At 40.3% G+C, this 17,880-nt stretch overlaps 1 protein-coding gene across 2 annotated transcripts in view; it reads right to left on the bottom strand.

The window, feature by feature from the left end:
- GRB10 (growth factor receptor bound protein 10) overlaps nt 1-17,880 on the bottom strand; it is a 213,466-nt gene that overhangs the window by 18,365 nt on the left and 177,221 nt on the right. For both annotated transcript variants that reach the window (XM_054019010.1, XM_054019011.1), the window contains exons 7-11: nt 10,661-10,776; nt 7,790-7,864; nt 3,820-3,957; nt 2,840-2,950; nt 79-177 (exon numbers count right to left, since the gene is read on the bottom strand). In XM_054019010.1, coding sequence (XP_053874985.1) covers nt 79-177; nt 2,840-2,950; nt 3,820-3,957; nt 7,790-7,864; nt 10,661-10,776 — 539 coding nt within the window. The remainder of the gene's footprint in view (nt 1-78; nt 178-2,839; nt 2,951-3,819; nt 3,958-7,789; nt 7,865-10,660; nt 10,777-17,880) is intronic.

The raw sequence follows: 17,880 nt of genomic DNA, 5'->3' as shown, positions 1-17,880 counted from the left end.
ATGGGAAAACTGAAATCTCTCAAGAATATGAAGACAGCTGCAGACTTAGCCTAATTTAGGTTATGAGAAAGTAGGTACCTTGAGGAGTCTAAATGCAGTCATCCAACATGTTCTGCTCTGCTCATCTTCAGCACACAGCAACCTCAATTCCTTAGTTTCATTTCTCACTCTGTTGGGCTACAAAATGGAAGAGGGAATTAAGTTACGTTTAACAGGAAAGCAACAGCACTTGACGTATACTGTATAGGAAAGGCAGGCACAGAGAGTAAGAAAACGGGAAGTATTTGCCAAGAAAATACTCGTTCACACTGAACTTGTGTTCAGTGGAGACGAAAATATATTTGGAGAGTAAAGTCTAGAACCAACTTCCCTGACTGGTCCCCAATAAAAGGAGAGTGATCAGTTTGTAACCTTTGCCGTTTTACAACAGTCTGCCACTTGAACTTCTTGTATCCAAGGTTATCAAGACATTGTATAATTTAAGTAAACTAATCCTTAAAATAACCTTGAGAATAACGGCTTTGTCAGCCCCATTTTAAAGATGGGACTTGGAGGTAGAGAGATGAACTGACTTATCTAAGGTCAAACATGAAGTCTGCAGCAGAACTGGATGCAGGGACCAGATCTCCCAACACTCAGTCCTGTGGTTTAACCACACCACTCAGATACCACTATCTTATCGTTCAGTGTTTTTTCCTGCCTTCTTACTGTTCATGTTAAGATTAATAAAATACTTGGAAGTATTTTTTGACCACCTACACTTGAAATAAGGAAGACTGTGGGTAATTTAAAACAAAAAATGATGGGAGTTTATGTTTTTGATAGGTAAGTTTACCCAACAATTACCCATTCTAACGGCTCCTGCTGTCCCCTCTGCAGATGGCAGAAGCATTACTGCTGGAGCTACTCACACCTCTGCAGACAAGAGGCCAGAGAATGTCAGGCTTGCCTTGTGAGGAGCTACATACATTGCCTTAGATAGCCCCATATCAGAGGGGAGGAGAGCTCTACCCCTCCCCCTCAATGCCTATATAAATGGCTTTCCCTGGTTAACTCAGTATGTCTCCACTAGCCATCATTCCTTTCCTGGGGAGAGAGTCTATTTCTAGCCAAACAGTACTTGCTAGTAAAGAGACAAGTTCACAGCAATGAGGAACTCCTCTCCAATGCCTCCACCACCACAAACCCTTGCAACTCATCAATAAAAGCAGCTCCCAGACCTGTCTCCTCACTCCTCTCCTTAGATTTTCTCCTGAGGCCTGTTAGGATACGTCTCTACTACCCGCCGGATGGGCGGGTAGTGTTTGATGTATCAGGGATCGATTTATCACGTCTCTTCTAGACACGATAAATCGATCCCCGAATCGATGCCTGTACTCCACCTTGGCAGGAGGAGTAAGCGGAGTTGACAGGGGAGCTGCGGCGGTCGACTCGCCGCTGTGAGGACGGCCAGGTAAGTCGAACTAAGATACTTGGACTTCAGCTACGCAAATAGTGTAGCTGAAGTTGCGTATCTTAGTTCGAATCCCCTCTTTCCCCCCAGTGTAGCCCACGCCTTACATGGAGGCACACAGTAGGTAACCTTATTTTCAACAGTACCCAAATGACAGACAATTGGATTTGGGTGCTTTAAAAAAATGTTACCAGACAAGTTGGTGACAACAATGAGAAAGAGGGGTGCACACTGAGGTGTGTCTATACACAAAAGTTGTACTACTTTAGCTATGCTGGTTTAGTTAATATCAGTACAACCCCTAGCATGGAAGGCATTATATTGGTAAAAAGTATTCTGTCTTATTCCCCTTCCCATATAAGCATAAGCTATACCAGTAGGAGTATCTTTATCCTGATATAACTGCAACTACTCTAGTGGTTGTACAGATATAAACTTTATTGGTTAAAAAAAAAAAACATCTCCCTAACTTGCATGGTTATACCAGTACAAAAGCTGCAGGTAGCCAGGCATAACAGTTAAAAACCGACCCCATATACTTTACTCTTCATTTTTCAAACTGACCTTCTGCTTTAAAGTAAGTGCAAATAAGCTGCCTGTTATATTGGTGCATTTACCTCTGTTTAGAGTGTGATCCTCTGCTATGTAATTTGGGCACTTGCTCTCATAAGGATCTTTCCTTTTCACAGCGATTAAGGTATGAAAAGCAGAGGCTATATGTGAATGTCTGGAGCGAGTGTCTGAACATATAACCCCAAGGCCATCGAACAGGCTCACTACCTGACAGCAGTTAGATGATTTTGTACTCAAACCTGCCAGTCCAAAAGACATACCGGGTTTTCAAAGCACAGAAGCACGGATACTTAAAATTCAATTTCTGTGTGGGTGTATGTCTGTGACCCTCAGATTATATATTTAAAGCTTGAGGGGCCCTCTCATGTAACTAACATCAGAGCTTCTGAACCCCAGAGTAATACCCAAACATGCAATTCTAGGTTTTCCGTTGTGGAATCTCGTGAGGGCTTGTCTGCTCAATTATTTGAAAACGCCATTGACTTTTACATTTAAATAATCTTAAAGACATCATTTAGACAAAATCACTATATTAGTAAATGCACAACCTCGAACAACTATCACTGCTACTCGATTTGCTGCTGTGCAAAGCTTTATCCCTTACAGTCAGATTGTGCTGCCCTCCTACCCTCACCTTCCCAATGCCTAGTATCAGACTCCAAAAGTCTTTCTGAAGTCAATAGGATTACTTAGTGAGTAAGCTTCTACACATGGTGAGTAAGGGTATCACAAATTTGCTTAAAAAAAAAAAAAAAAAAAAAAATTCTAATGATTTCAGTTCCACCTTGGGAACAAGTTAATGAGAGGAATTACCTTTACACAAAATCCATAGTCTGCAGGAGCATTATACAATTTCTTGCCTGCTATCAATGAGAAGATATTGCTGTCTTCTAGGTCAGCTAACAACTGCAAGTGTCTTGGCTCCTGTGGAAATATTGTCATTTTAAATTGTAGGATTAAACCTGAAACTTTTCAGTGCCAGCCATACCTTCTCTGAAGAATAACATCCATCAGAGGGCAGTGTATGCACATTTAAACTGCCTCTCTCTAAGCACTTGAAGTTTTATTTAACATATAATAAAATGAACTGTTTGACCTTTTCAGATTGGCTATACGTTTATAAATGTAAAGCTAAAATTGTTCTCAGGATGCATACTGACAAACTGATCTGTATTTCTGAGATATCTGCTTGCAAGGGAAATACCATGAGACCAAAAAAACAACCCCAAAACAAAAAAAAAAATACCAACTTCCCCCCAAAACTATACAATAGCAGAAGAAGGGTGAGGGTTTATGCTGAAAGTTGACAAACAGTTACATTCTGGTATGATGAAATGATGCGTAAAGCTGGTTTTGCCTTCTACAGAGCTATATTGGTTCTGATTAATGTTAATTTGTTTTTCAAATTTAATAATTCAGCCTTTAGTTTCCATCTAAAATAAACCCATAAGAAGTTCACTTATGAAGCAAGTGTTTTCTCCCAAATCCCTAAACTCTCATTTAATGCAACTTCGGTAGCCACTTATATATTTTTATATATTAAAAGCACATGTATATCTGAGTATATTATTATTATTATAATAAATAAATTCAAAGATGGATATTTCAAGATGAAGGGATGTAGCAACCCAGGTCTTGTTTGCTACTTGCCCATAATTTATTTATTGTTTTGCATCATCTCTTTTCTTAAAGAAAACTCTGGGGAAACTTTTATATTAAAAAATCTACTGTAAGTAGAAATTCATTTTACATACCAACAATTTTAGTAACTCAATTCTTAAAAAAAAAATTACCTTTGAAGTTCCTTTTGTGGAGCAATAAAGTCCTGATCTTCTCAAACACACATATAACTTTTTCCATGATTTCCTACCCAATTCTTTCACATGCAAGAAACCTTGAATTTCAGGGCAGCTACTAGAGTTTAAAAAGTTCTGTGGGAGATGAAAATTAAAAATATTAAGTTATATGATTATGTACCATAAACATGGACAGAGCTAGCACCACACCTGTAGCAAGGAGCAGTCAGCCACAGTCACTGGCTTAGACTTGAATGTTCCCTGGTGAGAACTGCTATCTTCTTTCAAAGCAAAGTAGGTCAACATGCACTAGGCAACTTTTGGTGTCCAGCAGCTGGGTCCACATGGACAGTTAGTGGTGGCAGGCTACAGCATTGTAGATTTACACCCCAGCTTGCCATGCACTAACTGTTAGTCTAGACACACCCTTAGTTACACTTAGCACATTGGCATATTCCTGTTTACCAGGCAACAAGCACTGAGGTCTTCCTTGCTCCAGTTGTGGTGCTAGCCAATACAGAATGTAACTATTCTTCCATACCTCTATTCCTCTTGCACTGATGAGTACAAACTGATATTTCAACCCAACATTTACACAACATAGTCACAGGCAACTTATTAATTCTAAGAAATTTGCTAGCCCCTAGAAATGTGCCAACAAGTGTAGCTTGGAAACAACTGACTGGAATGCAAAACTTCATCCAGCAAATTTAGATAATGAACGGCCAATTTATGGATTATCCACCTCAAATTAATATCCTGTGTACCCCCTTCTGCCACCCCCTGCCCTCCGGGGATATGCATAGGCAGCAGAACATTTCACACTCAGTAACTCAAACTATATCTTTACAACTACAAAGGCCCCTAGAAGTCAGGACCAAGAAATATTTTAAGAAATTAGGTTGGTATGCTATTTCTAACTTATATAGAGATGCTAGAAGGTGAACTAATGGGAACAGTTTAATATGCATTCAGGTAAATGAATCACAGAACTGTAGGGCTGGAAGATATAGGTCATTTAGCTGAGGCAGTATTGTTATCAGATATTTTAATCTAAAGCATGCTGCAAGTACATGTATTTGCTGCAATGCCTAGGGTTACCATACGTCCAGCTTTTCCCGGAAACGTCCGGCTTTTTGGCAATCAAACCCCTGTCCGGGGGGAATTGCCAAAAAGCCGAACATGTCCGGGAAAAATACCGGCCAGGCACTTCCTCTCCCGCGGCTGCTCTGCTCCTCCCCGGACTCAGACTTCGGCTCTGTTTAAGAGCCAAGCTGCCCGAGCCAGCGCTACCGGCTTCGGGCAGCCCCCTTGCCTCCGGACCCCAGCCACCGGCCAGGCACTTCTCCTCCCGGGCTCCAGCTGCTCTGATCCTCCCCTGACTCTTCGGCTCTGTTTAAGAGCCAACCTGCCCGAGCCAGCGCTACTGGCTTCGGGCAGCCCCCGTGCCTCCGGACCCTGAGCCGCCGGCTGGGCACTTCCCTTCCCGGGCTCCAGCTGCTCTGCTCCGGCGGCGCAGGGTCCGGAGGCATGGGGGCTGCCCAAAGCTGGAGCGCTCGGGCAGCTTGGCTCTTAAACAGAGCCGAAGAGTCAGGGGAGGAGCAGAGCAGCTGGAGCCCAGGAGAGAAAGTGCCTGGCTGGGGGCGCAGGGTCCAGAGGCAAGGGGGCTGCCCGAAGCCCAAGTGCTACCGGCTTCACGGGTTTGCCGGGCAGCCTCCAGACCCTGCGCCCCTGGCTGGGCGCTTCCGCTCCCGGGCTCCAGCTGTGCTGGGGAAGCGCCGACCGGAGGCGCAGGGTCTGGGGGCTGCCCGGCAAACCGTGAAGCCGGTAGCGCTCGGGCAGCCCTTTCCGCGTGGCTGGGAGGGAGGAGGGGGAGTTAGGGCGGGGACTTTGGGGAATGGGCGGAGTTAGGGCGGGGAAGGGGCGGAGTTGGGGCGGGGCTGGGAAAGGGGCGGGGCCAGGGCCCCGTGGAGTGTCCTCTTTTTCAATTTTTTAAATATGGTAACCCTAGCAATGCCATGATTTTGGTAAGAATTTTTCTAAACAAGTTTGAATTTTGTTAAGGCAGTTTTTCCATTTAAAACCACTGATTACCAGCAGGGAAGGAGACAAGGGCTACAGAGCTCAGGACCTCTGTCCTCAAATACTCAATCTTCCACCAGAGCCTGAAGTGCTTCTCCTGGCAGCTATTGCTATGTTCTCTTCTCACCTCGTGCAAGACAAAATAAATTAAGAGTGACGGGGTGTAAATCAGGAGTAAACCCAGTGAAGTTGGTGGGAGCTGCTAAGCATTCAGCACTTTTGAAAGACAGGCCACTTATGTAGGTGCCTAACTTTAGGTAACTCGCTTTTGAAAATCCTAGTCACTTTAGAAATACATTTGTATTTCAGAGTGCTGATTAGACATGAAAATCTGTCTAATCCAGAGCCAGTAAGCTATTGGGTGAAGCCAGTCAGTTAGGACTTATGTTTCATGCCCTTTGAATATTCCATAGAAGACTTGATGTTCTTTACATTTGCGTTGCCCTGGTTTTTATTCACTTGGTAAAAATGAGCATGTAAGCCCTGTTACGAGGTAAAGAATCTTAGAGGTCAATGTCTGCTTCTCTTAGGATGCCAAGCACGTGCTCTGTTCATATTGCCACAACATACTCCTTTATAAGAACTCTGAGCTGCTTTGAACTGAATAAGGTATAATATATGTATGCAGCATTGTTTCAAACTGTATACATATATATAATTTTTACAAAACTTTAGGCAAGTATCTATCATATTTCTTTTCTCTTGTCTCCTTTAGTGCCATTCAGGATGTATTAAACCATTGGTTTTAATCTTATTTTGCATTTATACGGTTTTAGTTATTTTTATACGAAAGGTTGATTCTCACTGATTGGTATAACCACTGACATATGTTTATGTGAAAGCAAATAAACTTACCACTAAATTTGGTACTTCTTGCTAACCATGGGAATACACTTTTTTTACACACATTTATTAAAGCAGTTATATATCTTAACATACATTTATTCAGATTCTTAATTTTTACATTTTTTATTATGTTAGCAAATGGTGAGCAACTCGTTTCTTATTTACTAGATGACGTTACTTTTTATTCAGGATTTGTGTCAGGCTGCATTTGGATAAAAACTAGCATTTAATTAAACCTGTACAAAACCAGCCTTTGAAAAGTGTGTTAGTTAAATAAAACTACCATATATGTGCTGGATACATAAGAAGGAAAAAGGAAGTTTATGATAAACAAATTCCACATTTAAAACTGATTTATTAAACAAGGGAAAATATTAACATAGTTAGTGAACAGACGGATTGTTTCTGGCCACCATGGGTCAGATTTCTAAAGGTATTCAGGCACATAAAGATGCAGATAGGTACCTAGTGGGATTTTGCAAAGTGCCTCAGAAGATGAGATGCTTAACTTTCACCGGTGTTAAGCATCTCACACTAGATATCCATGTACATACATAGGGTCTTGGATAGGATTGTACTCAGGCAGGTATCCTGTCCCGCCACCCTTGCTGCAGCAGTTACACTGTTATTTTTAGCTCACTAGCTCAATCAAAGCTAACACATGCATATCTACCTGATCTGGAAAAGTATACATTTAGCTGCTGTGCAGCTGTAACCTGGGTGGTCAGCAAACTGACATTTATCACACACACACAGAAAGCTCTAACAGCTTAGCCATCATAGGCACTACTAACAGCAGCCCATGGTAATGCCAGTTGGCAATTTAGTGGGCATATGCAAACTAACTACTAACTATTAATTCTTACAATTATTTAAAATCTAAATTAGACTGGCTAAAATCTGCAAAAAAAAAAATCAACATTATGAACATACACTAAATTAAAATCTCCTCTTTTCCTATTCACGTTTCCAGTCCTCTTTAATCTTCCTCCCTCGCCCTTTATAAAGGCTACTTTAGCACAAGACTGTCTTAGAATACCTGCAAAAGTTGTGATTGTGGGATGCTGCCGTTTGATTGCTGGCACCAAGCAACCATCTGCTCTGGAAAGAAATTCTACAGGGGGAAAAAAAAAAACAACACAGTTTAGAGTCAGACTGCATTTACATACTTCTGGTTAATTAGTATTAGCTAATGGACTAGATCAGATGAATCTTTTCCAGTCTCCACCTTCTATGATGATTATTCTTACTTGAATTAAAGACCTCCTTACGCTGTAAGTGATGCTAAAGCTTTCAAGCCCAATTCACTTCCTTTTTTCCCCTCAACAAAACACCCCAAACTACATTGATATGGCTTTTTTTCTTTAAATAAAGTTTGCAATATTTCATAAGTACATTTCTCCATCTGTGAAATTAAGGATAAATTTATCTTCTATAAAGAACATTCTTCTCCTTCCTCTACAACAGAAAACTCAATCTAAGACAGCTTTCAAGGTAGGGACAGGAGTTCGGAATTACAGTCTCTGGTTTCTAGCAACGGAGGGAAAGAATGGTACCGTGGTTAGGACACTAGCTGAGGACCTGGGAGATCTAGATTAGAGTCCCTGGTCTGCCAGAGACTTTCTGTGTGGCCCTGGACAAGTCACTTAGCCTCTCTGTGCCTTAGTCCCCCATTGGTAAAATGTGGATAACAGTACCTTCCTCACAGGGTGTTGTGAGGAAAACTACATTAAAGAATGTGAGATGCTCAGAGATACTACACCCATTTCTGTAGTAAGTACTTTAAAATAGCTGTTTTCTCCCTCTAACCAAAGCACCGTTTTATGTTGTATTGGGTTGTTCAGTTCCACCAGAATGGATCATATTAATTACCCAAACTTTAATGATGAAAAAACATTGATGTGTAACTGTCAGCGTCTCCCACCCCCCTCATTTGCTTAGCAACTCCGCTGAAATCTTGACACCTTTCAATCTATCAAGACAAATCTGCTTTCAAAATCTTTTCCAATACATTTACTGTGTTCAGGGCAATGTCAATGTATTTCTCATAATGAACAGTTAGCTAAAAAGTATTCCAGGAAAATGAATACAAATTTTTCTGAACATGCATACATACACAAGATCTGCACACTTGGTACAGAATTCTCTGCTGCACAGACTAGATACTAACAAGCTCTAAGTAAACATCCATTACTCTTACATAACCGTCATTGTAGTGTAGTCATTTATTTTAGAACCAAGTATCTTGTGTGACACTAACATGGTGTTTCTAAATCCTCCGAGTGTTCTACAGATGCTCAATACTATGATCTCATTATTTACCATGAGTTATGACATCGAAGTCAAAAAACTTAATATTTAAAGGATTACCTTATTTCAGACTTCCTCTTCCTAGCTGTCTTTCTGTACCACATTTTAAAATGTCTATTACATAAATACCTTGGTGTACTGCATTACATGCTTACAGTATACATTAATTACATTAAGTTACTCTTTGAGCTATTAATCATTGTTAGAATGCTGAATGCGTGGGTATCTATAAAACCAAATTAAAAGGTTGCCAACAAGCTAAACGGCAATAAAATCTACTGCACTTAGGAACACTGTTCATTCTACTTCAGCTAATAAAAGTCTTATTCTTCAAGGCACTAACAGATTGAGGGTGAAAGAGGAATCAACCTCCTGTCACATCATATAATTAGCCAGATGAATTATGAAGATTAAATTTACCATCTTCCTTTAAGTACTAGCCAACACCAGATGCTTATACCTGACTGAAGGGATCAGTGACCTGATCTGGTATAGAAAAAGAAGGAAGCATTGTTTGATGGTGAGATCATGGGACTGGAAGCCAAATATTATGGGTTCTATTCTTACCTTTGCTACCAATTTAGGTAAATTACTAAAACAAATGTGCTAGTTCACCAACTTTTCACCTGAGATAATGCTTCATAACATATGGGTGTGGCAAGGCTTAAGGTTAAAGCACTTTGAGGTTATCAGATGAAACATACTATAGAAATGCAAAGGTTATAAATCATGTACATTCCATCCAGATATTTCAAGATATCATGGCTGGGGCAGTTTGTCAAACATACACCAGCAGCTGGATCTGCAAATATCTATGTGTGCACACAACTAAGGTTCGCACCCACTGGGCCATGTCGTTACAAGTTTGAAAATCTGCTTCCAAATAAGCTTAGAAAGATTGCTATACTGTTAAAATCACAATAGCTTTTAGGTTCTTATAATACTGCATTAGTTTCAATGATATAATCCAAAACCAACTGAAGTTTCATAGGCAGAAGGGAGGGGAGGAAAAGGAGAGGTAGAGTTACTTCGATCAGTACAGGAAAAAGAAGAAACCCACTAGAAAACAGTAGTAGGTTCACCTATTATGAATCCCTATTCAACATACATACTGATAAACAGGGAAAATAATCAGGTATGACAAGCACCTTAGAGGTTACCCACAGGTTTCTTCATTACTGGCAGAAACTAAGAGGTCTGGATATTCACATTATTTGGTCAACTTGCTTCATATCAATTAATAACTTTCAGGATAATGAACAAATTGAACTGTTGTTGCTTAGAGAAACCAAGCTGGGCTTTGCCTTTGTATGGTCATTCTTAGACACAGCAACAGCCACCCCGAGACAATCAGATTGTGCAGTCTGATAACCATCAAGATTCTCATTTTTGGGCATAAGATAAGTTAAGCATCTCTGGGCAACTGTGTTACTTGTTTTCAAGAAAGTTGTTTTATACAACGAAGACCTTGCCATGCTCATTAACCACATATATAATATATTGTGGGGTCCCCATTGTGCTAAGCACTATACAAAGATACAGTATGCAACAGCTTCTGCCCCCAGACAGTTTTACAGTCATTCTGGACAATGAGACTCACCATTGGATTTTTAAAAAATTCATATTTTGCATAATTCTTCCTGAACAAAAATTTACTTTCACTTCCCATAGTGGACTCGACTTGGACTACGAGCTCATGGTCTTCCAAGCACCTCTCTGTGGAGGGAAAATACAATGTTAATGTCTAATCAGGTAGAAAAAAGAAAAATGTTCCAAATAGTACAAATGAAACTGCTCCGAATTCATTTGTAACACAGAAATCCTGTATTAAGTTATCAAAAGCCTCTGTGGGGAAAAGAGCTTTTATAGGCCTCAAATTATGCTGAAACTGGACTTAGAGGACCAAAACTGTAGATAAAGCAATTTTGCTTTAAAAATGGTTTAGATTTAACATGGTAGGGTTTCATACAAATAAGGACTTTTCGGAAGGAAGAGGTCATAGGATGGTTTGTATACCCCAATGACTGCAAGAAACTTGAGTAATACAAACTACATTTTTCTTTTGGTACTTGGTCTATTGTAAAGGAGTGAAGGGGTGGGGACAGCTTTAAGAAACAAGTATGATGGGACCACCATTAAGCCTTGCAATGTAACTGAGGTGGGTGAAAAAACATCCTATTCAGCCACACTTTTCAAAATCTAGTATGATCCTGAGGTGAACTTCAGGCCAGATTTATAAGATACTGTGTTTATTATAGAAGAAATCAAAGGATCTCTCTTAAAGGAGTGCCAACAGACAGCAATAGAGGTTTTGTACTTATCACAGGAAAATTTTCTGCGACTAAAATTGGTCATTTGTACGAATGAACATCCCACCACTATTGCTTCTTATAATTCAGTCAAAAAGTACAATACATATGAAAGAATGAACAAGCTAGTTTAATGGGAACTATTCTATTGAAACAAGTAGCTCAAAGTTTTAAAAAAACAACTTTTAGAGGACAATTGGTGCAAGTCTACTCTGGGACAATGATGTCAGTGTCCTGGCAGGCCTACTGAAGGTTTCTAGGAAAACGTCTCGGTATTTTTCAGAGACGAGGTGGATGAGGTAATCTCTGTTACTGGACCAACTTCTGTTCTATGCAGCATTGCGGTAGCCGTGTTGGTCCCAGGATATTAGAGACCAGCTGGGTGAGGTAATATCTTTTATTGGATCAACTTCTGTTGGGGGAGAGAGAGACAAGTTTTCAAGCTTACACATAGCTCTTCTTTAGTTCAGGGAAATGTACTCAGAGTGTCACAGCTAAATACAAGGCGGAACAGATTGGTTGCATTAAGCCATAATTCACCCCACCCCCTTCTCCACAACTGGAGAGGTGTTAACAGACCACTTCACCTTGAATGTTCCCTTGAAATATGTGTTACCTACTTATGCTAAACAATCTGTTCCAATTTATATTTAGTTGTGACACTCTGAGTATGTTTCACAGACCTAAAGAAGAGGTATGTGTAAGTTTGAAAGTTTGTCTCTCACCAACAGGAGATGGTCCAGTAGAAGATATTACCTCACCTACCTTGTATCTCTAATATCCTGGGACCAAACACAGCTACAACATCACTGCATACAACGTTTTCTCTATTTTTCAGATGGTTCATTATCAAGGTTTCTAGTATATAACTAGGAATGGGCAAACCAATTCAAATAAAAACACAACTGACCTGAAACTCTGCTTAAAATTCAAGCCTCTTGTGGTTCACAGCCTTCCTCACTTCACTTTCATGCATCTTTGCACTTTCAGGTTTCAGACAGGACCAGAATTATCAAGATAGCATGGGGAAAAGCTTCTCTTGTGATATTTTCAAGCCCAGTGAAAAGCAAAAAGTGATTGAAATCTCAAAAGCAAGCATATTCTTGCATGCCTTTCAGTTTAATTTAGTGGGCTCAAGTTAAGATTTACCTTTCATTAGTAATGATCCACTGGAGGGCCAACTGTCTTTTCCCCACCTGCATTCATCTCAACTGTGACATTTCATTGTGGACTTTAGAGGTTTCCAAGCCTTTGAGGCCACCAGATTGGATTACTGCACTTCACTCTTCGTAGGGCTACCCCTGAAGATCATTTGGAAGATATAGCAAGAGCAGAAAGCAGCCTCCTTTTTAGTGTGCTAGCCACAGAGAGCATTTTACATCTAGGGTCAGATCTTCAGATAGTATAACTGGTCACTGAAGTCAATGAGGCTGTGACACCTTATACCAGCTTAGGACCTGCCCCCTAAATCTCTAAATTCTCCACTAGGTTCCGAATATAATTTGACATATTGATTTTAATTTATAAATCACTATGTTGTTTTGGGTCCTGGCTACCTCAGACCATCTCTTTCTCCAACAGGGTAACAGGTCAGTGGGGTGTTTTTCCCCTGAATAGTCTTTTGATTTAAAGATGATAGACTTGATAGTAGGTTGTACCATGTAAAGGACCATTGGTTCAGGCACTGCCTTTCCTGGTTGATCTTACAGAGCTTAAAGTCTTTCATCTTTCATGATACCGTGTAAAGCTCACATTGATTTTAAGGTAGTCAGAGTATATGTCTTGCTTATCCTGAGGAAGCGTAATTTATGCCAGCATTCGTCAATGTGGCTTGTACTTTGCCTTTTAGTTTGTCTAAATACACTCTATGAATGTCTGACGGAAGTATTGTGTAGAGATGAATAAAAAGTCCTAAACTTGTCTCCTTACCAATTTAGTTTCCATCTACCTCTGAAATTTTGTGGTGGCATTTCTGCTGAAATAACATATGTGACACCCTGACACTCCCTTATTCACCACTGTCGCACAAAACATATCTTGTGAGGTATCATTCTAAGTCTTGATCTGCTAGACATTAATGTTGGATTGTATGAACTATTGTCATATGGGAAGTTATGAAGTTTGTCTATATATGTGTTACTGCAACATGTTGTGAGGTTGAAAACACCCAAAAGCAGCCTTTCCGGTACAATAGTAAAAAAGGCCAAGCAATGTTAATGGCTTATTGAGGAAATGCACACAAGCACAAGGATTACCCCAGGAACTAGGTACAATAGAAACCTCTCAGAGATAGCACTACACAATGGGAACTGTTTGACCCAGGTCAGAGCAAAAGAGCTTTCCAGCAACTGGGAAGAAGATATAAAAGGGGGAAATGACATCATGATGGTACCTCACTCTCCCCACAACACCACACCGGGAAACACCTGAGGAAAAAAGGCTGAACTGGGGGAAGTGATGTTCCCAGGCTAAAGGGATTTCTAGCCAGTGTATGAAACCTGGGAAACCCAAGCTGCAAAGCAAAGGCAGCTTGTGCCTTAAGAATCCGCCAGCCTGTTTATCACTCAGGGTGAGAATTTGCTAATTCATATCCTAGCTAGTGTGTTAAAGCTCAGTTTGCGTTTTTGTTTATCTATCAGGGAGGGAGCCCAGGCTGGTGGGTAAAAGGGCACAGTGGTACCCCCAGTTCCAGGTGGCACCCCAGGGGAACCAGTCATAACACAATTTGAATTTTCATGTTGATGATACAAGCCAACCAGAATTTGAACATTTTAGCAGATGTAGATGTTGAGGGGAAGCACACCCACAGCTATCAGTGTGCTACATCTTTACACAAGCTGCAACATAGGACATTCCTTCTTTTATTGACTAATGGGATGAGGCTTTCTACAAAGCTACTTGGCTATGGATGTACGAACACAACAACTTTAGAGATGCACTGAATTTTGGCTCCAAAATTAGAATCACAGATATGTGTTAAGTGTTATTAAATGGTAAATCACAACAATTATGTAAAGTTATTTGTTTTATCTGGTTGTTTTATGCTTATCCTCAAGAAGTTAAACATGCTACTCTTGTGCACTCCTAGCTTTAACTCAATCACAAACAAGGATTTAATTCCACATTGCCATTATACATGGACATATTACAATTGTCACAGGCGCTGACTTTCCAAAGTGCCGGAGGGTGCTCGAACCTCCGGCTCTTCCCCAGGCCCCACCCCCACTCCACTCCTTCCCCCAAGGCCCCACCCCCGTCTCATCTCTTCCCGTCCAGTTCTGTCCCCTCCCCCAAGCCTGCCAAATCCTCCCTCCTCCCCTCACCCTCCTGCACATTGCGATACTCCTGTTCGTGGTGGACAGGAGGCGCTGGGAGGGATGGGGAGATGCTGATCTGTGGGACCCACCGGCGGGCGGGAGGCACTGGGAGGGGAGCTGATAGGGGGCTGCCGTGGGTGCGCCATCTGTGCACTATGACAATCGTGCACATCCACAACAACAGATTTTTCATGATGTAGTAAAGCATGCCCAAGTACCAGACAACAATAATCCAGAAAGAGCTTACATAACACTCTGAAGGACTCTAACCATAATGCTTAAGGAAGGCTGATTAGATAAAGTTCTAAAAATGGCACCCGCTAACCAATCTGATCTATTCCTTGTGTTTATTCAAAGTCCTCTCTGGGGTCACTTCATAATGACAACCATTTTTTTAAACTGCTTTTTATTACTGTTTAAACCTGCACAATTAATGCATGTGAGTTCAGTATAGGATCCATCTCATTTCCCCATCGGTGTAATACCCAGAAAGTTCTGATTACAGAACTCTGATTAAGGGCAATTATGCAGCAGCCAGAAGAACCAACAGCTTGAGTTTCATTTTTTTCAGTTACTGAGGTGGCTCTTAGGAAAAGTCATATTTTTACTTATAAAATTAAGCAAATTTTAATATGGAAGTAAATGAGATGATGTAAACATGGAACCACAGAATGACACTACTTTCCAATTCATATTTCCAACACCAGCTCTACACTTTACAGCTCTATCACTGTTCCAGGTATGTAAAATTTTGCTTTCGCTTACCAATGTTAAATAAACCTGTCCAGTTAGAAAAGGAGGTTTACAGGCAGACATTTTTACATGATCAAAGAACATATTTTCATGAACACTTCATCTCATTATTGTCTTTATCAGACATTAACAAGAAACTGAAATAACTCAATTCCCTCCCCTTTAAAAAAAATAGTAGGTAATAGTGAAGCAAAAGGAGAGGAAGATGGCAACCTTCATGCGGTCCTCCCTGTTAAGGGCTTCGGCACAATCAAAGCCAGCAACGTGGTGACTGAATGTTGACTGATGGCCTCACGGTCTAAAAGACAACTCAAGTGGCAATCTGAAGAAAAATGGCCCTCTTTGGGTCAAACATAGAAATGTAGGATCACACCTTTGTGTATGTCAAATCAACGTAGAAGGCCTCACTTCTGCAAAATACCATTACTTGACCAAGCTACTATGCGAACAGAAAGACTAGTAAAGCAGCACACAAGGAAGACACTCATTTGCAAGAACAACTAGATTTCCAGAGTTACAAATAAAATGTTTGGATTAACTGACGTTTTAGAGATTAATGTCAGATTTTAAGTAAAGTGCAATGTGATCTTAGATGCCAGGAATCTAAACGGGTCTAGAGGCTATATCAAAAACATTGGTTCTATACACAGTTTTGGATACACAAATTAATTTGCACGCTCAAGTAGCTGTTTGCACCAATTTGCATGTGGAAATGTTATCTGGATATACAAATGAGTGTGTATGCAAAGTAAGCAGTCTGGTTAAGGTCCCTTTGGTAGCAGGGACCTAAAATATCACCGCACTAACCAGTGAACTCTACATTCCAAGAAGTTAAATCATGCCACCATTGTGTGATCCTGAACTGAACTGATTCTGCAAACAGAGCTCCTATGCAGCAGAGTAGGTTAGGAGGAAAAAATAAACTATTAGGAGGCCATCGTGTTCTTGGATGACTTCAGAACCACCTTCTAAACTAAAGCATTACTTCTGCTGATATCTGAGCAACAGCTAGTTTTGTCAGAAACATCTTCTAGAAACGCATCCACAGAGCCATGAGAATCACTTACGTTTTCTTTCCCCTCACCCCAAAACAGCTGGAATGATTATTTCACATCTCAAGTGTACCTAGATGTATTACAAAAAAACGCATATGTAGAGGGAAGGTTTTAGAGCATGGGACACCTCATTGTAGACTGAGCTGTGGGGTGGTAAGAGAAGACTATAAGACCATTGCCACAATCTGGCAATATCTGAAAAATGCACATAAAAGCCTCTCAGAGCAGCCACCCAAGGGCCAGCAAAATTTGGTTGCATGACAAATGTTCTAACTAAGCTTAACCAAAATTGTGCTGGTGATTTTGGGGGATGGGTGGTATTTGAATTCTCTGGAGGATGGTCTTTAGTGCAATATATATTTTGAATATATAAGCCTCCACTCTATGGAACTGAGAATTCAGGTGAAGTTTCTTTCATGTGGCAAATTACATTCCTTTTTTATCTTGGATGCTCTTTCTATTTTGTATAAAATCTTGTAATTTTTTTCACTCTCAAATCATGAAGTGTATTTTTAAGACCTGTAACATGGATATACTGGATTGCTAACCCTGGAACACTCTTTTAGCAGTTATTTTCCCCCATGGAAAGTTTCCTTATAACTCAAGTTGCAGTTTGTACATTGCATTTAATTGAATCAATCCAGGATTTGCTTCATGCTTTACTATAAAATGGAGCTCCGCTATATGCAGATTCTACTGTATATAAATGCAGACTGATAAGTATCTTGCTCTTTTCCCATCATTGTTAATTACCAAGTTATTTGTATGTAAACAGAAGCTTTTGATTTCCTAATCAGTCTCCTGCCCGATTCATTCAGAGATGTCACACACCAGAGTTTGACAGCACAATTAGTCACCATGGAAGCTATTGTGATGTCACAAACACTGAATTGTGGCATCACTGAATGAATCTGGCAGGAGAAGGATGTTGATTACAAAGCAGAAGGCTTCTGTTTACACAATACCTTGGTAATCAGCAGTGATGGGAAAGGAAATATGGAAAGAGTGCCTGGTAGTTTAATGAGCATTGCTAAAATTTTAATAATTTTCTTCCCACATGTGGATATGGTGCTTTAGACTGACGAAATGTAGATTCTGTAACTTATACTGTCAATTTTGTTTTATGCTATGAACAAAGCTGGAAGCTGTCATTTTACATGAACCAGGTTTCCATGTTTATGGAATAGTTAGTTCTATTTTTACATTGAAAAATAGAATCTAACTGGAAGAATTTGTTAATTGGGTTAAACTGTAAGACATTTTGGAGAGTTAACTTGCAGAACAGTAAACTTCTGTGTTTAATAGCATTCATTTAGAGTATCACCGTTCCAGCAAATCACTTATTTCTTTATTTGTAAAGGCTGAATAAATTTTAGATTTTAAAAA

The sequence above is a fragment of the Malaclemys terrapin genome, chromosome 2 (genome assembly GCF_027887155.1).
Source record: "Malaclemys terrapin pileata isolate rMalTer1 chromosome 2, rMalTer1.hap1, whole genome shotgun sequence".
NCBI lineage: Eukaryota > Metazoa > Chordata > Testudines > Emydidae > Malaclemys > Malaclemys terrapin.
Note: the sequence above shows the minus strand (reverse complement) of the source record. Positions and strands in the feature narration are given on the sequence as shown.